At 38.6% G+C, this 24,425-nt stretch overlaps 1 protein-coding gene and 1 long non-coding RNA gene across 2 annotated transcripts in view; both read right to left on the bottom strand.

Moving 5' to 3' along the window:
* The window catches only part of CLIC4 (chloride intracellular channel 4), a 71,423-nt gene that overhangs the window by 36,315 nt on the left and 10,683 nt on the right, over window positions 1-24,425 (bottom strand). The window contains exon 2 of the mRNA XM_059376686.1: window positions 695-804. Within this exon, the coding sequence (XP_059232669.1) occupies window positions 695-804 (110 nt within the window). The remainder of the gene's footprint in view (window positions 1-694; window positions 805-24,425) is intronic.
* LOC132001802 (uncharacterized) lies at window positions 17,740-22,754 on the bottom strand. Its single transcript, XR_009399679.1, has 2 exons — window positions 22,227-22,754; window positions 17,740-18,502 (listed from the first exon to the last, which is right to left on the bottom strand). It is a non-coding gene; the product is annotated as an uncharacterized LOC132001802 (long non-coding RNA).

Here is a 24,425-nt window from a genome sequence, read left to right as displayed (position 1 = left end):
GAACGTCCTTCACCTCAAACCTGCTTGCTAAGGAAAAACAGAAGCTCCTGAGTAAACGGAGAGCTTACGCTTTATCAGGGTTCTTCCCAGCCCTCTCCACTTTGGTCTGTTGAGAGCCAGAGACAACTCTTCAATTAGCAAGACCAATCACAGGGCCACAGATAATCACTCTTATTTTACCATATATTTAACCAAATATGGTTAAAATCATATTACAGAAAATTCCCATTATTCCCTGAAAAGCAGAATAAATCAAACAGACCAGAGCAGCATTCACCCTAAAACCCCACTCTTGTCTTCAAGGATCCAGATTATACACACCATGTGTTTGGAACATTCTAAACCAGTAAGCTGTCTGCTTAGAAAGTTCTTCAGAGCTCCATGTTTACACTGGAAAGTCAAAACTGTCCCTGAATCCACACTAAAATTTAGCTCCTGGTACGGCTCTTGAAATTAAAGGTAAACAGTAAGTTCTTAAAAATACTGAGTGCCTAGTAAATGCAATTTACTGACACTGTGAGTTATCCATAATATTTATACAAGTTAAATTTGTCCACAAATCAGCTCAACTTTAATAAATATATTTGTTTCCTTTAGAAAACAAACATATGCAAAGTGAGGAATGGGGAGAGAATCAAACTGAAAACAGTATATACTCAACTTAAGTTGATTTAAAACTGCAACAAAGTCTTACCTCTTCAGGTCCACAGTTGTGACACTAAATACAACTCCTTTGAGCCAAAGAATCATGAAGAGCCTCTGGGAAAAGGGGCAGTTTCCTATGCTTTCACCATCACTGCCAGCCTGGGAAAGAGAAATCAACATTGGAGAAGGTCAAGGTGGTGACACTCAAAACAATAGACCTTGGGACGCCTGGGTGGCTCAGTGGGTTAAGCCGCTGCCTTCGGCTCAGATCATGATTCCAGGGTCCTGGGATCGAGTCCCACATCGGGTTCTCTGCTCAGCAGGGGGCCTGCTTCCTTTCCTCTCTCTCTGCCTGCCTCTCCTACTTGTGATTTCTCTGTCAAATAAATAAATAAAATCTTTTTAAAAAAAAAAAAAAAAAAAAAAAAAACAATAGACCTTTTTCTGACTTATATGCAAGGGTTTGAGAAAACAGGAGAAGTTGCACTGTAGAAGGAAGGGTGGAAACTCAGGTCGCTTATTCTGCTCTTTCATTTGCATCCCCCGCCCCATCTTCTTAAAAATGGCCACTCTGTTACAGCACTGTCCTAGAGAACTTTCTGCAATGGTAGAAATGATCTGACCAAATACAGTAGTCATTTATAACGTATAGCTAATAAGCGCTTAAATGTGGCTAATTCCACTGAATTTTTTAATTTGCCTTTTTAATTAATTTTATGAAATGTTAAGTCATTTCCTGTTCTGTGAGACGGTATTTTTTTTTAATAGGGCACCATAAAGGAGAAAACTTGCAGGCTTCCAAAGAGTTAATAAAGTAATCACCAACGACCACCCATTTAAAAAAATATTCATTATAAAATCCCATATCCTGTTTTACACATTCCTTCAAGGAGCAAGAAAACAAGATATCTTTATTTTAAAAAAACTATCTGTAACCCTACTTAATATGAATGGAGCAGATGACAACTTCCCCTAGCTCAATGATGAGATAGAATTTTCCTAAAAATCAGGGTGGAACAGATCTTTACTTCTGTCACATATGTCGCCAGTTTACCAAAGGAGGAAGGGGGAAAGCTGGGCACAGGAGCGGGGAAAGCAAGCCAGCATGGTGGAAGAGAACATTCTGACGCATGATACAGAGCAACACAGCCATCTCCACCACAAAGTCTGTGGAGAAAGCCAAAAATAAAACTTTCAACAGCTCATTCAGAGATGCATGGCTCAAGTTCTGTTTATTATCCTAAAGTAACTCTCAAAATATTCAGAAGCCATTTCAGTAAGATGTTACATTAGTAGAGTTACTAATTCCTAAACTAATAGGGAGACAGGGTGGAGTAAAACAATAAATAAATAAAAGCAGTTACCTGATGAAACATAACACAACTAACAAAATACATGGGCATCAGAAGAGGATCCTAGAACCTAAACAGACAGCATGAGAGAGTTACAACTGAATTCATTTTTTTTCTTTTTAATCATTCTTTACCAGAAATGAAACATACACAGAGCGAATCACATTAATTCCTAGTACTGCAACTTGCAAAAACTTGACTTCCTAAAGAAGGTCTACTTCTTAAACTCTAATGTGATTAAGAATAATTTAAATTTAAATTTAAATGAGGGTTTCTGGGCCTTATAGCCAGAGATTCTGATTCAGAAGAATTCCTGGGTGGGCCCCAGGAATCCTCGTTTTCTTACAGGCGCCCAAGGAGATCACAAAGCAAAGCATCTGCTCTACACACTGGGAGACACTGGGGTGGGAAGGTCAGGATGAGTCCTTTTTCAAAGTACAAGTCAGTTCATAGTACTAGGTCATCCTATGGTACAAAGTAACTGGAACTCAAAGTTGCTTTTTTGAAGAGGCCGGCCATCCCAGCACCTATAGAACACGGATAACATACAAGTGAGTTTATCACAGATAAGAAAAAGTTAAGATATCATCTTTCTACATAGCTTGATGATTAATATTTTTATACAAGGTTGTGGCCTTAGATACTCAAATCTTATTATCATTCTTGTTTCGTTTTCCCCTCCTGGTATTAACATGCTTAGCAGCAGAAATAGAACAACAAGAAAACGTGTACCAAATTTCAGACTGACTGAAAAAGCAGTAAAGATTGGTAGACAAAGAACAGGTCTGACTCCCCTTGTTCTACTTCATTTATCTGTAGAATGAACCATACTTTCCCAAGATGCCTGTCACAGCAGTGTTAAAATAAATATATTGGTAAAGAATTTGCAATAAAGATATTATATATAGGCACTTGGAAAGACATTAAACCCAAGGCATGCTGGAGAAAAACAGTGACAAGCTACAGATCAAAACCACCACACCACCATTTCCTATGACAGTCTGCAGAGCCTACGCTGGAGTTCAGACAGAAGGATCTTGGGACACGGACGCTACATGAAGACTTAGTCAGGATGCAAATGGCCCCTTTCCTTTCACCCCCCCCTTGCCTATAATTTTCTAGGAAATTTTACCAATGTAGTCTCTCAGGCATATCCAAAGCTTGTTGCATATCTCATACCCTCTACAAAACTATTCTTTTACACACACACAAATGAAAGTACGCGTTTTTCAAGATAGATCTGAAAAGCTGCTATTTTAATCAACTACTGCCAAAACTCATGACAATTCAAATAAGAAAAACTGCCAAGTACAAGTTTTTCTGAACTTTTAATAGCATGAGAAGATTAAGAAGTAATAACCAGATAATGTTTTCATCAAATATAGTGAAACTGGAAAGATTCAAATCTCCAGAAGTCGTAAGTCAAAAAACTTCCCCCTTTAATGCATGTTGTCATAATAAAGTTCCATTTCAACATTTCAATAAAATACCACTCCAGGGAAAGGATCAAAAGCATGCTCTTCAATATGAACTACGTCGAACATAACCTATTGGTACAATCGACTGAGGAGGATGTTCTGGCATAGCGGAAAGCATTATACCCTGAAAATCAGGATACCTTATTCTACACCCAGTTTTTTATTATAACAAAAATTAACATGTAGGTATATCTAATAACAGCGCCTAAGAAAAGTATACCTTTAAAAAAAAGAACTTTGCTTTTTACCGCTTTGAACAGTACACTCATTATTTTAAAAGTAATTAAAAACTGAAACCCTTGCAGAAGGTCAGAGCTCCCCTACCTTTGAACCATTCACTAGTTGCTTAATCTTCTGGATTTTTGTTTTCTGTGTATGTACTACTTTTCTCTCTTAAAAATGTGATCACACTATATATAACTTTTTTATGATCTACATCATTTTATTCTCAACTTCATGCAATCACCCCTCTGGAGGCTGTAATGTGCCCTCCAGCATGGTGTCCAAGGGGGCCAAGGAAGGAGCCAGGTGTTTCAACCCTGCCAGCCAGTAAAAGGAAGACCTATTCCTTCCTCCCCACTCGGGGTTGGGGTGGGGGGGGTGTCAGAGGAGGCCCAGAATACAGTAGTCAGGACGTTCACAATCAACCAGAGGTACCATCAATGGCGACTACATAGGGAACTGGAACCCCCACCCCCGCCAAGCAGAAATGGTAGCTGCCCCAGGGGTATCAATGGAGGCCACAAGTTATTCATTCTCTATCGGGTTGTAACAAGGCAGTGTCCTTGTCACCCATCTCTCCGCCCACCCTCCTCTAGAGACCTGTCAGAGAAGTCTTATTTGAGTGTTAGAAAAGTTTAAACCAAGCTTAAACAAGATCCAGAGTCTCATAGCATAATATGAAAATGTCCAAGTTTTGATCAAAACTCACTTTTCATACTAAGAACCATAGCAAACTAAATGAAAAACGGCAATCAGTACTGTCGCCATCAGGACAACAGAGATGTTAGAATTTGCTGATTAAGATTTTAAAGCAGCCGTGGTAGAAGTGCCTTAATGAGAAATTATGAACAGCTTGAAACAAGTGAAAACACAGAAAAAAGTCTCAGCAAAGAAAGAGAAGATGTAAAGAAGAACCAGTAGGAAATTCCACAATAAAATAACCGGGAAAAAAAAAAAAAAAAAAAAAAAGAGCTCACAGCCGAACAGCCAAATGGAAGGGAGACAGGAAAAAATCACTGAACTGGAAGATAAACTAGAAGTGACCTGCTCTACACAGCGAAAAAGCTGACTGAAAATATCAAACTTCCTCTGTATTTCCATAGTTTGAAGTCATCAATCTAACAGTTATTTTTGAAGGCTTCATTTGTGCTATTCATCCAACAATTTCACATGTATAAGTTTATTCTGTAGAAACATTTATACAGATGCCCAGGCAGGAGTACAGTCACAGTTTTTCCCTGTGGTGTGTGAAGTAGAGCAGCTACTGCCTGAGTCTTCTGTCTTAAGCCTACGCTGTCCCTTTCCTGGTCCTCTGGCTAGAGAGAGTGGACTTCTGTTAGAGTGTTGCCTGCACCTTTTGGTGTTTCCAGCTGCCAACTCCTCTAGCTCTGAGTCTGTGATAGATCAGGGCAAAAAAAAAAAAAACAAAAAAAAACAAATAACTCATCTACTCTGCCTTCCCAGAAGCAGAAGTCTCTCAGACATATTAAATTTAGAAAGCAAAATTAAAAATGTAGAAAATGAGGTATATCCATACAGTGGAATAGTATTCAATAACAAAAAGCAATGAGGTATTTTGATATATGCTAGAAATTGGATGAACTTTGAAAAAATATGCTAAATAAAGAAAATAAAATCACAGGACACAATTCCATTTATATGAAATGTCCAAAATAGGCAAATCCACAGAGATAGAAAGTAGATTAGTAGTTACCTACTTAGGGCTTTTGTGGGGCAGGAAGGAAAGGTTTGGGAATGACTGCTAACAAGTACAGGGATTTCCTCTGAAGTGCTAAAAATGTTCTAACATTGGACTGTGGTGATGGCTGTACAGCTTTGTGAATACACTAAAAATCACTGAACCGTACATTTTAAATGGACACATTATATGATATATGAATCATATCTCAATAAAGCCGTTTTAAATATACAGGCACAAATTACAAGTATAAATATACACATACTAGACATAAAGGATCAATCCTCCCATTCATTTAGGTTTTGTTCTTCTAAAAGGGGCAGTTTTGTTTAACTTGCTATCGGAGGTTTCTCTCACCCTTCTCCCTCCAGGCCTCTGTTGTAATTCCTGAATTGCCTAATACCAGTATTTAATCAGAAACTGCCAGATTAACTCTTACCTTGCTGAAGAGGGGTCAGTGGCAGATGCCATAAATATTTTAATGTTTTACTAATTCAGGGTTAAGGAATGGCTCACTTAGAAAACCTAGTTTAATCAGTTGCTAGAACAGTCATTTTAAAATACCCAAGAAGGTGAGCTTGAACTTCGTTCCTCTCTATTTCTTTGTGTTTAAGGGACTGGTGGGGGGGGGGGGGGGTGATGGTTGACTTGGGTAAGAAAGACAAGCCTGGGACCTGAAGGTAAAAATGGGCTCCTGACCATTAAATTATTTTCTTTGACACATTTGCTAGGGAATGCACACAACAACATGCCGCCAAAAGAATAAACTTAAAAGCTTTAAGGCTTCATTTACCTTTAGTGTGGATCCTATTTCATTTAGCTGTCTGAATACACAAAATGGCTTGCGCTGACTTCAATTAAAAGTCTCAAAACAACATGATAAATAGGCAAAAATCACCTCCTTTCTATTACTCATTTCTTCAGCTTTTCCTAACTACATGCCAGGACCATGTAGGTCCTCAGGTTCAATAAGCCATCGTCCTTCCACAGGCTCTGCAGAGCATGAAGGAAACAAGGCTGAGAATCAGACTCAGAGGATTGGAATCCTGACCTCATTACTTATTAGATGCGTAATCTTCAGTCAATTACTTAACATCTGTGAAACTTGACTTCCTACACCACGTTACTAGGGGGTCAAATCAGTTAGGGTACACACAGCTCCTGGCATATGGGAAGAGTTTAGTAAACGTTACTGGACTATAAAGATGCTTCAGGCACAGAACTCCAGGCCTAACGATGCACTCTTCAGTTCATGCGCTTAGTCATTAGAATCCCTACTTTATTCTTCCAAAAAATAAGAAAGGGGAAAGAACTGTGGAACTAATCCCAAAAATGGAGCCAAAGGATACATGGCGGAGCATTTACTATATCCCAAGCTCTGGTGATGTAAATAAAATACAGCCAACGGCAGGGCATGAGAAAGACCTCAGATGCTACCATTTTCTGGTTTAGTACCACCGGGCCCTTGAGTCTACTCTCCAGGTTTGGTTCTATGCAATTTACGGAAGAACAGATTTGTGTGAAATGACAGGAGGATACCCAGCTACAAGGGTTAGCTGAAACTGCAGGCTAGGCTATTTGAGCTCCACATAAAACATTTACCTTACTGAAAAGGAATGCTCTACTCTCCCCAAACAAGCTCTTCACATGTATTCATCTAGTTCATCCTTATATATTTTGACTCAGCAGAGGAAGGTGGTTAACTAAGAGCCACACCCACAGAATGCCACCACTTCCTAGCTGTGTGACTTTGAAAAAGTGATTCAGCCTCTCTGGGCCCAGTTTTCCTCTTCCACAAAATGGCAACAATAAGATGACCTACCTAGTTGGACTGCTGATGGGAACCAAAGGAGTTAACAAATACAGGGGCTTAGAACCCTTTCACACTTTTTGATATTTGTACTACGCACATGAATCTTTCATTTCAAAAAAATAAAAAATAAAAAATAAAACGCAAGCAAACAAAAGTCTTCCACCCCAAACATATGAATAATGTGAAACAAAAGTGACAGGGGCAGCTGGGTGGCTCAGTCGGTTAAGTGTCTGCCTTCAGCTCAGTTCACGATCGCAGGGTCTTGGAATCTAGCCCCATATCAGGCTCCCTGCTCCCTCCCACCCCCACGTACGTGTACACACACACACACACTCCCTCTAAAATAAATAAATCTAGGGGCGCCTGGGTGGCTCAGTGGGTTAAGACGCTGCCTTCGACTCAGGTCATGATCTCAGGGTCCTGGGATAGAGTCCCGCATTGGGCTCTCTGCTCAGCAGGGAGCCTGCTTCCTCCTCTCTCTCTCTCTGCCTGCCTCTCTGCCTACTTGTGATCTCTCTCTGTCAAATAAATAAATAAAATCTTTAAAAAAAATTAAAATAAAATAAAATAAATAAATCTTTAATAAATACAAAATTAAAATAAAATACTGATTATCAGGCCTCACCTCCAGACATCTGGATTCAGTATGTCTTTGGTGGGGTCCAGGAGTCTGCATTTTTAACAAGCACTTCAAGCAATTCTAATTCTGATGCATTTGGTGGACAGACTACACTTTGGTAAATACTTACACAGAGGAAAAATATGCCAAAAATAAAGACTGGAAAGTTTACTCCACAGTCAGACTTTGAACTTGAATTCCTCGTGATGCCTTCCGGACTCTGCTCTTTGTAGACCAGCAACCCGGTCACCATTCGTTAGACACAGTTTTGGTAAATAACAGCCTCCTCTCTTACTTTAAAGGAATACTACTCTATCTGTCCTCAATGCAGGATATATCGAAACTTAAACCAAAGGAACCTAAAAGCCCTTAAAACTTAGACACTCAAGGGCACCTGGCTGGCTCAGTCAGTTAAGCCATTGGCTAAGGGACCGACTCTTAGTTTAGGCTCAGGTCATGATCTGAAGGTCTTGGGATTGAGCCCCACTTGGGGCTCCATGGTTGGTGGGAGAGGCTTCTCTCCTTTCTCCCTCTGCTCCTCCCCTCCTCCCCCAGCCTGTACTCTCTCGCTTGCTCAAATAAAAATCTAATGACAAAACAAAAACACCTAGACACTCAAAATCAAGACCATTCTTATTTATACAAACTAAGAAGCAGAAGCAAAACAATGTAACAATAACCATTCTAAGGGCTTATCTTACTGCCAAATATAATGTTAAGGACATTATGGTGACAAAGATCCCTCTGTAGATCAAGTCTTTTATTCTGTGGGATGGTTGTAACTGGTTTAGAAGAACAATTACAAATTTTAATTATTATATTACTAAATGATTGGACTTGTCAGGAGAAAAAAAAAAGATTCTTCTGTGATGTTAGGGACATGGACCAACACCTGACTTGAAAAACAGACTGGATTTTCCACTTAGAAACCATGGAACTTTACACTTGGGTAAGTCACCTAAGCATTTTGGCCTTTTAGTTTTCTCTTCTGGAAGGGCAGCAGGGGTGGGGGAGTGGTCTGGGGAAAGAGGTGGGGGGTTGAAGATTGCTTTACAGAAGCTGGTAATTATAATTTTGTGATACCAGATACATATTCCTAATCTTAGGGAATACAGTGTGTGCAACTTCAAAAGAAAGAGCAAATAATAAAGTGAATGGGGTAATGTGTTAATAGGTAAACTGGGTGGTTTCTGTACTGTTCTTATTCTTACAACTTGAAAGTGTAAAATTATTTCCAAATTACTAGTTTTTATATTCATCTAATTTCTACTTCTGTATGAATAGTTTCTAATTATAACTCATTTTTACTGTACCAGTTATATATTATCTCCAAGGACAGATAAAAAAATCAGTATTTTTAAATTAAAATTTTTTATATTTCTTAATCATCCATCAACCATGTAAGGCCCTACCTACACTAAATATTGGAGATCAGTGATGAATAAGAAAAGGCATGGTTCCCACCTTTGTATTACCTATGTTCTACAAAGTTGAATCTGAGTAATTTAAGAATATGAAAACACACTAAAAATGAAACTCAATATAAGATACAGTATAACTCAAAGTACATTCCCCATCTGGGGCACCTGGCTGGCACAGTCAGTGAAGCATGTGACTCTTGATCTCGGGGTTCTGAGTTTGAGCCCCATGTTGGGTGTAGAGATTACCTGGAAATAAAACCTAAAAAAAAAAAGAAGCCACATTTCCCAACAACTGAAATAACACTTTAATATTTTCTCGAAAGTGTCATAAATATCCCCCAATAAATCACGCTTTTGAGAGTTTCAGTTTTAAGAGTTTGCCATGGCTCCTCCTCTGAGTTAGTAATTCAGCTGTTAACAGGAAACTCAATGTTATCTTGCTTTAGTCTTAATCACCAAACTGAGGAATCATTCAAAACTATTCAAATATATGTCCTTTCACTTTACTTTATTTTCAAATATAAAAAAAGGAAAGAGCAACTAAAAGTATAAGACAAAGATAACTGTGCTTAACCATATAAAATAAAATTTATAGTAATTACTAAAGTCATCAAGACTCAAGGTTACTTGAAGACTGTTGGAGGAAATCACTAAAATACACAAGTTAGCCCACAATTTAGTCTTAGCTAAATGTCCTGTTTTAGCGATACAGCTCTGTTTTTTAAGCTTCTTCCACCTACAACTGTAGATAATTAAACCTGTCGAGAATGTGAAAGAATTCATTTTCCTGTAGTTTCTCAGTTCTGTTTCCATTAGTAAATGACCAAATTATGATTCAGTAACCTAATGCAGCTGAGAATTGAACTAACTATAAAAAGAAGCCTGTAAACATGTACAATAGTCTTTAAAATTAGATCTTTGCAAAAGTTCTCAATTCTCCTTTCCCAAGATGACTCACCCACCCACGTCCTTGAGGACCCTGTACCATGATTCCATTATCCCCTCCCATCTGTCCTGTACAATGGGCCACATGAACCTGGACACTTCTGTGACTCAAATCTCCTTTTCTCCCACAGAAATACCCACTGCTGTCCCTGTCCTTCAGGTGAAGTTCAAGCCTCACCTCAAAGAAACCTTTCTAGATCACTGTGGCCCAAACCAGTCACATGTCCGCTCAACTTCTACTCTGGCTTCTCAGACTCGGAGATCAACACAAATCATCAGAAGATCTTGCGAGGATGCAACTTCTGATTCAGTAGATCTAGGGTGGAGCTCAAGATTCTGCCTCTACAAACTTCAAGCAACAGCAAGCCTGTGCCACTTATTTAACAATTAATATTCAGTTGTCTTGTGATCTCTTAAATGGTTACAGTGTATTATTACTTTACTGTTTATATCCCTGCACTGTATCTCCTGGGCTAGACTGTCACTTCACTGTGATGGCATACATTTTTTTTTTTTAACCTTCCCATAAGACCTCATCTGCTGCAGATGCCTTACTACGTATTAGCTTTCTATTGATTGCTAACAATGAAAGCCTCAGGAATTACAAAAAACTCCAGGTGATCACTATAGGGAAAAAAAAAAAAAAAAAGGCAAACCTTTCAGATTAAGGCTTCTCAAAAATTTAAATTAGTTCTCCAGGTGAACTTGGAACAGAGCTAACAAACCACAGAAGCCACTATAACAAACTCTGAGAGTTGCCTGCCCAACACCCATTCTCCCACTTTTTATTGCTGCTAGAACTCCCACTTTTGATCTGTTCACCCTTCCTCAAGGGACACAATGTGTGATGACCCAATCTCCAAAGCTGGAATTAATCTGGACTGATTCTAAGTCTAAGTCAGCCATGATAGTTCCATTCCTCTTGCCAGTGATAAGCAGCAAGACTCGGTGATGAGATCCAGTCCCAGTCTTTGCTCTTAAGACAAAGATTCCAGAGGAGGAAATCCTTGGATGTGAATGAAACCTGCGGCTGCTGTGGCCAATGTGACCGAAGCCAGAGGCTGCACCCAACACCAAAAAACAACAGAGCCAAGAGAATTGCAAAGAAGGGAGCCCAACCCAGATCTATTTCATATTATATATGTTTCCTTGGCAGCTAAAGACAATTTGAGGTAGAGTTTTCTGTTTTTCACAATCATAAATCATCCTCACCATGTATCTCCAGTTATGAGTAGCAGGAAGAATAAAAACATTTATTCGGTAAAGAAAGAAAAAACACAGTTCTCAACATAAGTTAAAGGAGATAGAATAGCCACTCGGGGCTCAGGTTTGCTTATAATTAATTCTATTTTCTACAGACTGCCATTTAGACTTTGCTCTGGAATTTCAGTGGGCTGGGTAGCTCTTGCCACTGATGTTCAAGCTATGGGCTCTCTTCCTCATTTATGGGACAGCTCCCAGAAACAGGAACCCCTTGCCCAGGATCCAGGCATATTTATTCCACACACAACATATACTTACTGAGGACCTCCTGCCTCCTGTCTCCCAAACACTGGGAGTTGGCACTGGAGAAACAACTGTCAGATAAGACCTGACACCTCATGAAATTTAGATTTTTATGGAATAAACAGATAATATATCAATTTAAAAACATATACTATAGTAAGTGCCAAAAGCAAAACAAAGTAAGAATAAGGATAAGGAGCACCTACTTTAGAGAAGATGACATAAAAGATCTCTTAGACCTAAAGAATGAGAAGGAGTCAGCTGTGCAAGAGCCAGTGTGAGTACGAGAGAAAGCACTATTGGCAGGGGCCAGATCATGAAAGATCTTCCAGACCAAATTAAGGAATTTGAATTTTATGCTTACAGAGGGAACATTTACTCACTTATTTAAGAAATGTTCACCAAGTGCCTACCGTACAGAAGGAAATCATTTAATACAATGGTTAACAACAAGGACTCTGGAAGCAGTGTCTTCTTTGATATTCTACCTAACCTACTGTGTGATGCCTGGTACACTACTTAAGCTCTCTGGGATTTTGTTTCCTTATATGTAAAATGGGGATTACCTACTTCATAGTCAGGAAATTAAATGAGTTAAAAGGACAATCTCTTGAAATACTGCCCAGCATCTGGTTAAATGCTCAGTAAAAAGTATGTGCTAAGTAGAGAACAATTTCACGACTTCATTGAGCCTGGGGGAAATGCCAGAGAATGGGGTAATGGGATACCACTGAAGGGCAGGGGCATATGAGGGCAAAATCCAACTTCCATTTTAAGACAATAAATAATAACACTTGCTACCATATGGAGAACAGGCTGCGGACATGGAGCTGGCAAAGAATGTACACTGGGAGACTTGGAATGTGGCTTGAATTTGAGGCAATGCAATTAGAAAGAAATGCATGGGTTAAATTGAATTGGGAGGGTACAATCCTAAAGACTTGTGAGGATGTGAGGATTTACATGTGGAAAGTGAAGGAAAGAAAGAAACCAACCCCCAGATTACTGGTTTGAGTAACTGGGTAAAGGAGAGCCTCAAGACAGGGGTGGCGGGGCGCCTGGGTGGCTCAGTTGAGTAAGTGACTGCCTTCAGCTCTGGTCATGAGCTGGAATCCCGGGATCAAGTCTTGGGTCGGGCTCCCAGCTCCACAGGGAGTCTGCTTCTCCCTCTGACCTTCTCCCCTTCTCTCCCTCTCTCACTCTCTTTCTCAAATAAATAAAGAAAATCTTTAAAAAAAAAAAAAAAAAACAGGGGTCAGGGTATGCCTATACTCTGCTGGATAACAGAGAAATCCCTTCAAAAGATAACCGTACAACTACCCCCTTGACTTAAAACCAGTTCTTAAGTGTGAAAGGCTACAAACCAAAATTGATATTGTTGACCCCACGACATACGTTAGGAGAGGTGGGGACAGTATTAACTTTATACACCTCTGTACTGTTTTGCTTTTCCTTTTTTTTTTTTTTTTTTTTTTTTTTGGTGGGCAGAGGATTTAAGAAAATTATAAAAGAAGATAAATGTTCAAAATGTTTACACATGGGGGCGCCTGGGTGGCTCAGTGGGTTGAGCCTCTGCCTTCCGCTCAGGTCATGATCTCAGGGTCCTGGAATCGAGCCCTGCATCAGGCTCTCCGCTCAGCAGGGAGCCTGCTTCCCCACTCTCTCTCTGCCTGCCTCTCTGCCTACTTGTGATCTGTCTGTCAAATAAATAAATAAAATCTTTAAAAAAAAAAATGTTTACACATGACAATCTTATTCCTGTCCTTAACCACTGCCAAGATACTAAACTGCTTAAAGATGACAGAACTTCTTTAGAATTCTTCATACTGCTTGAAAAAATGCTGAATGCAAAGTAATCACTCAAAAATGACTAGCTTAAATAAAGTAGGGAATGAATGACAGTTGAGAAAGATTCTATTGAGTATTTTTGTACTGTTACATACTTGAAACATAAGCTGAAAATGAAAACAAACACTCTAATCTATACTCAAATAAAATCTGAAATGTCTCAGCTAGAGTTGTTTGTTAAAACAAAGTGTCAGATATACAATGACCAGACTTTCCATCTAAGCACAACAGAACCATAACAAAAACAAGTTCTGCCAGAATGTTTAAGTTATATTCACCCATCAAAAGCCTAAGGAGGAACAAAGTTTCTTATCTCTTTGGAGCAAATTATATGTCATATATAATTAAAAATACTGACTGACAATAAAGGAAAAAAAAGATAACCAAAAGTAGAACCCTTTTCTTCTGCCTGGATCAACCTTGATTCTACTCTCTATGGGAATCAAATACAACAAATGAAAATGTCACCAAAGTGGCCTAGAAACAAGTTAACAGCTACTGTTTAATTCAGCAGTTTACTTCTCACTTGATATGCACTATTATGAAAATGTTTTATATATGTTAATCCTCACAATAACCATAAGAAGTTAGATACTGTTTCCCTCATATTTTGGATAAGGAAACAGATTTTTTTTTAATCAGATAAAGTGAGGAATTATTTTTAAAGATTTTATTGATTTATTTGACAGAGAAATCACAAGTAGGCAGAGCAGCAGGTGGGGGTGGGGGGAGCAGGCTCCCCGACCAGCAGAGAGCCTGACCCAGGGCTCAATCCCAGGACCCTGGGATCATGACCTGAGCGGAAGGCAGAGGCTTAACCCACTGAGCCACCCAGGTGCCCCAGGAAACAGATTTTAAAGCCGCCTTAGGAACCTGCCTTAGGTCATACAACTGAGGAGCAGGAGAACTGAAGTCTGATGTCTGATGTCCATTCTATCAATCACTTTTACAATTTCTTACACCAAGGTGAGAAAGAGATGCTGAATCTTACCTGCCTAATCTCATGATTTTATGGTACAACCACCAAGTAAAATAAATTACATGAACTACATTCAATATAAAGTAATCTACAAATGTTATTTCAAAATTTTTAGTAGCCAGATTTTTTTAAAAGTAAAAAAGAAACAGGTGAGATTAATTTAAATATTTAATTCTATATATCTAAAATACCATAATTTCAGGGCACCTAGGTGGCTCAGTTGGTTAAGCGTCTGCCTTTGGCTCTGGTTATGATCCCAGAGTCCTGGGATCAAGCCCCACATTGGGCTCCCTTCTCAACGGGGAGTCTGTTTCTCTCTCTCCTCTGCCTGCCTCTTCCCCTGCTTGTGTTTTCTCTCGCTCTTCTCCCTCTTCCTCTGCCTGCCGCTTCCCTGCTTGTGCTCTCTCTCTCTCAAATAAATAAAATCTTTAAAAAGAAAAATAAGAAAAGGGGCACCTGGGTGGCTCAGTCAGTTAAGTGTCTGCCTTCAGTTCAGGTCATGATCCCAGGGTCCTGGGATCAAGCCCTACATCAGGTTCCCTGCTCAGCAGGAAGCCTGCTTCTCCCTCTCCCACTCCCCCTGCTTGTGTTCCCTCTCTCGCTGTGCCTATATCAAATAAATAAATTTTAAAATCTTTAAAAAAATAAAGTATCATAATTTCAACATGTAATTGACATGAAAAATAACTACATTCTTTGTACTAAATCTTTGAAATCTGAAGGTCGTATACCTGGACTCATCAACTTGACATTTAAGCTCTCAGGAAAGATTTAGTCTTATTCCACATTTATTTGAACAAGTTTGTCTGGCTTACCAAACTACAACAGATTACAACAGAAAAGTAGGGGCTGCATCAACAGAGCTAAGCTGGCAAGGGAAGAAATCACACACACACACACACACACACACACACACACACATCTCACACATGCACACACACAAAACAGATCTAGATCCAAAAAGCATAACAGTTGAGGCCACTTAGCAGAAGGGCAAAAATAGTCTTCCATACCTCAACAGTTCCCCAGGTCATTGCCACATTACAGAATTCATCAGAATGCTGGCATTAGTCAGCAGTTAAATTCAGCATTTTAAGAAGTCAAGGAAGCATTAATATATTTTGGAAATATTTTCATTTAGGGGCACCTGGGTAGCTCTGACTTTAGCTCAGATCATGATCTTGGAGTCCCAGGATTGAGCCCCTCTTCAGGCTCTGTGCTCAGTGGGTAGTCTGCCTGTCCCTCTCCCCACCTCCTGCTGCCCCTCCCCCCAACTCGTGAGCTCGATCACACTCAGGTGCGCGCTCTCTCTCTCTCTCTCTCTCTCAAATAAAGAAAATCTTAAAAAAATTTTTTTTTCATCTAAAATCAGTTTAAGAACTCTCTGTACTGCCTTTGCAATTTTCCCATAAATCTAAAACCATTCTAAAATTATAAGGTCAACTTTTAAAAAACAATGCAAGGGGCACCTGGCTGGCTCAGTTGGTTGAGCATATGACTCTTGATCACAGGGTTGCGAGTTTAGGCCCCACACTAGGTACAGAACTTACTTTTAAAATCTTTGTAGAAAGTAAAAGCAAATGAACAATTTGAGATTTCTGGTATGGCAAAAAAGTTCCCAATGATCGATCCTCTGCCCGCCTAACAAGAATAACTCCTAGACCAAAGCAACCATTTGACGGCACTGGTGAGTAAACAAAAGCAGGCAAATGTTGGAAGGGACCGAACTGACATTTGGAAGAAGGGGAAAATGCTGGACAACTTTCCCAATGTTTATCTTTTCATCTTGTGCCATGCAGGGCAACTAAAATTCCAATGGAAAATCCACAGTTCTGCTGGTTTGAAGAACAGCACTCAGAGCAACCATTGCCGCTGGAAAATAAAGTAGAAGACCATAAAAAAGAGAGTGAAAGACAGGAGTCCTAAAATCTGAATAAAACTCTGCCCAAGTCTCTAGCTGATCCCTGACATACATAAGCACAGTACAGATTCCAGGCAGGACAGCTAAAAGGACTGAACTGAAATCTGAGATGCCACCACCACAGGGGCAAGAGTGCTGCAGTTTGAGTTCAGGTGACTTAATTACCTGCTTTAAAAAAAAAAAAAAAAAAAAAGAGTAGCAAAATCAATACTCTTCAGAAGAACATAACAAAATCCAAAGATTCTACAACTTGTCACTCACAATATCCAGAATACAATCCAAAGCATTCTCCACAGGAAGAAACAGGAAAACACAACCCATTCTCAAAAGAAAAAATAATCAAGGAAACACATCTTCTGCTGACCCAAACACTGTAATTTGCAAGAAAGGACTTTCAAGCAGTTATTATAACTATGCTCAAGAACATAAAAGAAATATATGCTCAGGGCACCTGGGTGGCTCAGTTGGTTAAGCATCTTACTTTTAATTTTGGCTCAGGTCATAATCTCAGAGTTGTGAGATCAAGCCCCATATCAGTGTGCACCCAGCACACTGGGTCTGCTTCTCTCCCTCTCCCTCTGTTCCTCTCCCCTCACTCATCCCCAGCACACTCTCTCTTGCTCTCTAAAACAAACAAATAAATACTCTTTTAAATAAATAAATAAATAAATCTAAATAGATAAATCTTAACCAAATTACTAAAAAAAAGAAATATATGCTCTTTATGACTAGTTACTTGCACTCTGCTCACATACAAAAAATATATCTTTAACTTTTCCATTGTCTAAGACTCATTCTTTTAACATCTTCTAACCAAAGATAAATTCATTAACTTCCAGAGTTTTCCTTTATCAGCCAAAGACAAATACACTGGGGGAGCAGGGGGTAAAATTCTTATGCAAGTCAAAGCCCAGCGGCCACTTTCCCTAAGGGTAGTTTAAAAATATACACGCTGTACTATAAACTAGACTCAGAAAAAGACCTAGGATGAAAGAAAACTTCCTTACCAATCTGTGTTTATGGCAGCTACCCGGTTTTAGTAGGTGAGAGGTATTTCTCTTCATCAACAAGTTCCCAGATATAGATATTCCACTAAGCGTTCAGCCACAGGACCAAAATTCCAAATTCTCCCTTTATAAAAAATCTAAATTCTCCAGGAAGTTCTTTTTTTTTCAAGAGTTTACACTTTAGGTAAACAAAATCAAAATAAAGAATTCAGAGGATAAACAAGATATGAGAGCAACTCTAAAAACATAATTACATGACATGGTTATGCACAGAGAATCAGCTATAAAGACACACATCACAGTACTGTTTAATAGGTAAATTTTGGATCTGTAAATAACTAAGAACAGTGGATTAACAATAACAATGAACAATGAAAAACTACAGTCATAAAAATGTATAGAATCATAGGTATCGGCACCAAACAAACATAAAATGCTATAGAATTTTAATATAAAATATTATCAGTCAATAAACATAGGAAAGAGTGAATTTTTCTCTGGTATTTTATTTTGGATTATCTATGTTTATTAAAATATATTTACAAAAAAATTTCTTAAATAACATCCTCAACAATGTACTGCAGCTGTGAAAAGATAACATTTAGAGTTCTTAGCTGGTCTAAAATAAATTTCAAATATCTGAACAGTACAAGATGTATGTTTATTACTGAAATGCTTACTTGCTATTTCAACACACAGGGGCCTTAAATATGAAAAATAGGCAAATTCTAACCTAGAAAAAATAGTTCTGTATCTGTCTTATTTTAGACACAACAAACAAAATCTTCCCTTTATTTTTCACGTAGTTCATTTGAAAAATAAAACATTTCCAGTCCAAGAATTCACTCTTGAAATATTCTTCATTTATGGGCGCCTGGGTGGCTCAGTTGGTTGGACGACTGCCTTCGGCTCAGGTCATGATCCTGGAGTCCCGGGATCGAGTCCCACATCGGGCTCCCAGCTCCATGGGGAGTCTGCTTCTCCCTCTGACCTTCTCCTCGCTCATGTTCTCTCTCACTGTCTCTCTCTCAAATAAATAAATAAAATCTTTAAAAAAAAAAATTAAATAAAAAAAAAATTAAAAAAAAAAAAGAAATATTCTTCATTTCATTGACAAACTGCATTATCACTGAAAATTTTTATTACTTCCATTTACATTTTTTTTCTAATAAACTGCATCTAATTATGAATTTAATTATCTGGATATGACTTTTAAATAACAAGTCTCAATTTTCTGTCTGGACCTAAACACCCATGACTAAGGCTACTTAGGTACATTAAAATATATCTGGACTAGACTGGACATTAGTTCTAAGAAACACACCCACTGTATAGATGAGAACAACTACTTGAACCTGGTCTTCCAGTTATGTAATTTGAAGATTCTAGACCTCTAAACCCATCTGTTATTAAGTTTGGATCAATGGCTATCTAGTGAGCACCAGACATAAAACCCAAATTACATGTCTCCAGTTCAATAACTGAATACTATTTTTATCTCTGGTGTTTTACTATGAGGCAATACAGAAGCCAACACCAAAAACAGCCTTAAGACTCTCTTACATGCATCTGTCCCCAGACTTCACATATCAATTTGCCCCAAAACTCTAATAGACATTTACTCAATTACTGAGCTTTCTACTAGGTAATGAGATTATGTTGGGTGGAAAATATAAAAGATGAAGAAAATAGTCCCTGATCCCTGATCTCCTAGAATTTACACTCTGGCCTGAAACAAAGAAAGGATGAGAAATGATTCAGATGAACAGCAGAATAGGCAAAAGCACAAAGCTCCAGACAAAGAGTGGGAAGGATTTGCTCTGCGGAGGGAGCAACAAGGTCAGAGAAGGAGCTAAAACTTCGGAGAGCATTAGTTTTCTTGAACTAAAACCCCTGAAATTATATGTTAAGCTAAACTTCTTACAGAATTGGGGGTACTCCAAAAGATTTAGAGTAAAATATACCATAAAGGTATATAGTTCTTCTCTTCAGAAACATAGCACAGTCCTAAGTGCCTGAACACTCTGGCAAGCTTGCAAAGAGCTCTGAGGAGCTCAAAAGCTGAAAACAGTGGTTGTCAGTAAGAGTATTCCAGGGGGCTTTTAAGAGTTCTTATTTGAGAACAAGTGCTTTGGCCAGAAACAGATTTATTCCTTCATTCTGTTCTACAGTATCTGTTACCAACCCATCAGAAGAGTCCTATTACCACTTGACCACACTGAAATCTGACTTCATGGTTAAAAAGTGAAAAAAAGACAAGAAAATGCTAATCTCACAAAAGACAAAAGCAATCTAGTCTCACGCAGTAAAGATACAAGTGAAAAAAGATGTAGGGATAAAGCCACCTTAAAAAAGAGAGAGAGTTACAGATATGAAAAAAGAGAGAGAGAGAGAGAGATTTGGGGATAGGAAAATGACAAGAGGATCAAGAAACTAAAGAAACCAACCTATTTATAACCTCCCACAAAAAGGAGATAAGCAACTCTTCTTCATACAGAAAGAATTTGTGTGTGTACGTTTGTCTTAAAGATTCCTTGTAAACTGTTTGGTTTTTCTTTAACAGACAAAGGAAGACAGACCATAGGACTAAACAGTTTGGTGCCCTTTTTAAGTGATCCAAAAGTTTAAAAAAAAAAAAAAAAGTGAAACAAACAAACAAAAAAACCCAGATCCAAAAGCACTGGCTGATCTCATTAGCTCTGCTTAAGAAACTTCATAGATGTGACCTCACCATGGATTACACTTCTATATTTAGTTTATACCTAATATGGATAAAGTCCCAAACTAACAGCCGTTTCCTCTCTCTACAAAAAGAAACTTCCTTGCTTTTTTCTTTTTTTTTTTAAATCAACAATGCAAAGACTAGTGTAGGCTCCTCTAAAGGGAGAGGTTAAAAAAAAGAAAAAGAATTTTAAAAAGGAACACAAAGAAAATATTAACAATTTGGTATGTTATTTCTGTTAAACTTGGACTGCTTTGACACTTATAAATTGTAAAACGATCCTAAAATCAAATATGTGATGTATCAGTCAAGTTCCTTAACAAGTTTATAAATATACCCTTTAAAGAACTTTATGAAATACTAATTAACCTGGCCCCAAAAATGCACAGAGGTGAGGTCATGGAAATTTTACAGTTTCCTTTCAAATCTAACTAAGAGAACTGAAAGCAACCGAACTCAATTAACGAACCATCTAGACTCGTTAATTGTTAGTATGTTTTAGGAATACCCTTAAACAGTCTCAAAAGTTTTTATTTTTTATTTTTCAGAGTGACTGAATACAGCTAAGAGTGAAAACAAAACTATTTTAGATAAACATTTGAGTTTCAAATAAAGAAAAAGGATATAAACAAATAAAAAAGCTCTTAGTGGTTAAGAGTCAGGCTCTGGATGACAAAGACCTTGGTACAAATCCCAGTTCTGCTACTTACTCGCCCCCACGACCACACAGAAGGAATGACCTCTGTAAGTCTCACATGTAAAATAGTATCCACAGTACCTATTTCAAAGTTTGTAGGAAGACTAAATTAACTAACGCCTAAAGGGTTTGGCACACTGTGCTTGGACCAGAGAGAGTAAGCCCGTAATGCTGTTAACTTATAACTTTTATTCTGACTTTAATAGAAAAACAAAAACTTACTCTTCATTTTCATTTATCAGTGTACTCTATTTTATACAGGAATAAATTAAGTAGTTTCTTTTTTTTTTTAAATATGTTACCCAACCAGGCAATCTTTTTTTTTTTTTTTAAAGATTTTATTTACTTATCTGACAGAGAGGTCACAAGTAGGCAGAGAGGCAGGCAGAGAGAGGGGGATGCAAGCTCCCTGCTGAGCAGAGAGCCCGATGTGGGCTTGATCCCAGGACCCTGAGATCATGACCTAAGCTGAAGGCAGAGGTTTAACCCACTGAGCCACCCAGGCGCCCCAAATTAAGCAATTTCAAGAAGCTTAAAGCATTATCATAAAATGAAGTGTTTTAAAATCAGTTTACGATCCTTGTATCACCCATCAATTACAGCCATGCTAACGTTTTAAAGTTTGATTATCATCCCATTATGGTACAAAGTAAAAATTTAAAACAACAACAACAATCTCAGGGTCTAGAAATAAATTAAGAATTAGGAGACTTCAACTCTCTCTACTCTTACCCCTTAAAAATTACTAAGCATAAATAGATTGACTAACCTGTCAATCTATACTAGCTCCATTTCTTCTGCTACAAATTAAGTAGAAAGAACCTAATCTCTCCTAAACATTTCTGTATTTCCCATAAAGAAAGCATTACACAAATGTCAGTTAATATATGACCTGCTCGGGACGCCTGGGTGGCTCAGTTGGTTGGACGACCGCCTTCGGCTCAGGTCATGATCCTGGAGTCCCGGGATCAAGTCCCGCATTGGGCTCCCAGCTCCACAGGGAGTCTGCTTCTCTCTCTGACCTTCTCCTTGCTCATGCTCTCTCTCACTGTCTCTCTCTCAAATAAATAAATAAAATCTTTTAAATATATATATATATATATATATATATATATATATATATATATGACCTGCTTAACTTTATAAGTCAATACCACAAAAATCAAGGAATAGTACAATGTAGTAGCACAAGGAGCCATTATGGCAAATCCATAATTCCAAAGTACTTCTGCAGAACCACTAGATCCTACAAGCCACAGATTACTCCTCTTTACTTCTTTTATGCGCTCACTAGAACAGAAAGGAAGAAAAAAGAAAACCACTCTTACTAATAATAGACCCTTAAGCTTTACCTACTAGTCCAGAAAGCTGCTGAGGCAGAGTCTAAGACGGCAGAGTCCAACCGAATGTCCTTTAGTCATCTAGAAAGTGTCAACAGAATCATGGTTCATTTAATTCAGGAATAAATTCGAGTCTAATCTTGGATTTTTTTTTTTTTTACACTAAATATACACTCTTCTGATAAAGAATGGTAAGTTCCCCCCGCCTATTTTTTTTTTGTAGTGGCACCCTGGCAGATGCTTCTCTTAGTAATATCCTGGAAACTGAAACCACATATACTGAACACATCAACTAAGCATGAGAGGTGTCTGGGTGGCTCAGTCGGTTAAGTGTCTGCCTTTGGCTCAGGTCGGGATCTGGGGGTCCTGGAATTGAGCCCTGCGTCAGGCTCCGTGGTGACTGTGGAGCCTGCTTCTCCCTCTCCTCCCTGCTCATATGCTCTCTCTCTCCTCTCTCTCTCTCACTATCTCCATTGCTAGCTCTGCCTCTCTCTCAAATTAATTAATTAATTAATTAAATTTTTAAAAATAACAACAAAATAAAATAACCATGAGCCAATACAGTCTTAACTCTGCATTCCAGAGGCCCATGGAATAATAATAAGCAAACAATGCTTGCTATATGTCAGACTTTGAGGTTTTTTTCTTGTATTAACTCTTTTAATCTTTACAAAAGCCCAAGTAGTAGTTAATATTGCCCTAGTGGAGACCTGAAGGCAGCTAGTGAAAGGCAGCACTAGTACTGAAATAGTCTATATGGGCCCAGAGTCCATGTTCCTAACCACCACAGCATGACAACAATGAAACAAAGATCCAGTCTTCCAAATGACAACTCAACTGCCTACTTGAAATACTATTTCTAACCATCTTCAGCTCCGAAATAGACTATTTAATGCCTACAAAGGGAATACAAATGATACTTCAAGTCAACCATCATTCCCCCTGTCTTTGGGATCTCGAATCGCTAGAAAGAACCTTCACAAGCAACACCAAGGCAACACTATGATCTAGCACAGGAGTCCCTAATGAGTCATCAAGACTGTGACTGCAACTCTTCATTCCACTGGCCGTCAAGCCACACACTCAGGGACAGGACACAACTGTGGACTTTCCCTTCGTTCTTTTCTATTGTGCAAGAAGAAAAAGTAAATCTTCATTTCTATTTAAAATAACAGTCTTAAGGCACTAAATCAGTATGAACTGAGCCCAGTCATTAGCATCATATTCTATTTCTCTGGTTTCCTGTACGAAGATTTCTGTGAATTTAATAAAAATCTGCTTTTCCCCAAGTACACATTATCTCTCTTTTTTTCCCACCAGCTTCCTCTGGAATCAATCCTATGCAAGGAAGAAAAAAAGCTTCTGTATATTCCTTCAGCAAACATTTTATTGAGTTAATACAAGTAATGCAGTTAATACAGTGTCTGGCACATAGAAAGCACCCCATAAATGTTTACATTACTTCCATTAAGTATGAAATACTCTTCTATATATTCATTCTGGCTCAGGCATTTGGGAAATGCAACAGAAAAACCAGTCAGTGGTAATAAGCACATCTATTCTAAATATACACAAAACAGACTTTCCTCGCAGTGAAAAAGGCATCCCAATGAATTACGAGGACTCCCATGGGAAATATTTTCCCCTCTAACATGATGGTGTAGTGTTCCTTCCAACATTGTAGCTCTTTCAGCTCATAATTTTTAAAAACCCCTCCCCTTAACATGTATCCCCTTCTGGCCACCAACCCATCCCTTGTACATTGCCAGGTTCCTTATTAGAGCTGGCCTCACACTTCCCCCTGCTCTTGTTTCTACTCATTCTTCTGCCTATGCCCCTCTGGCTTCCCCAGTAAGGGACCACCATACAGACCAAGGCTGCTACAGTGTTACCAATGACTTCCAGGAGGATAAATCAAACAGATCTTCATCTTACTTGACACAAATATTCACTCCCTTCTTCTTAAAAGCCTGTCCTGGCTTCTGTGGTACTTCGCTCCTATGGTCCTCCTCTTTCCCATGCTGCCCTATTGCAGATCCTTGCTCTCCTTCTCCAGTTTCTTGTCTAATGTTGCACCCCCAAGTGTTGAGAGCGCCTCAGAACTTGGTCCTGAGCATTTTCCCTGCTACTCCTAATTCGTCCACTGCATGATCTTACACACGTTAAATACCCCATAAATATCATATATATGTATCAAGTCTGAACATCAGA

Source organism: Mustela nigripes, chromosome 14, assembly GCF_022355385.1.
Source record: "Mustela nigripes isolate SB6536 chromosome 14, MUSNIG.SB6536, whole genome shotgun sequence".
In the NCBI taxonomy this organism is placed as follows: domain Eukaryota; kingdom Metazoa; phylum Chordata; class Mammalia; order Carnivora; family Mustelidae; genus Mustela; species Mustela nigripes.
Note: the sequence above shows the minus strand (reverse complement) of the source record. Positions and strands in the feature narration are given on the sequence as shown.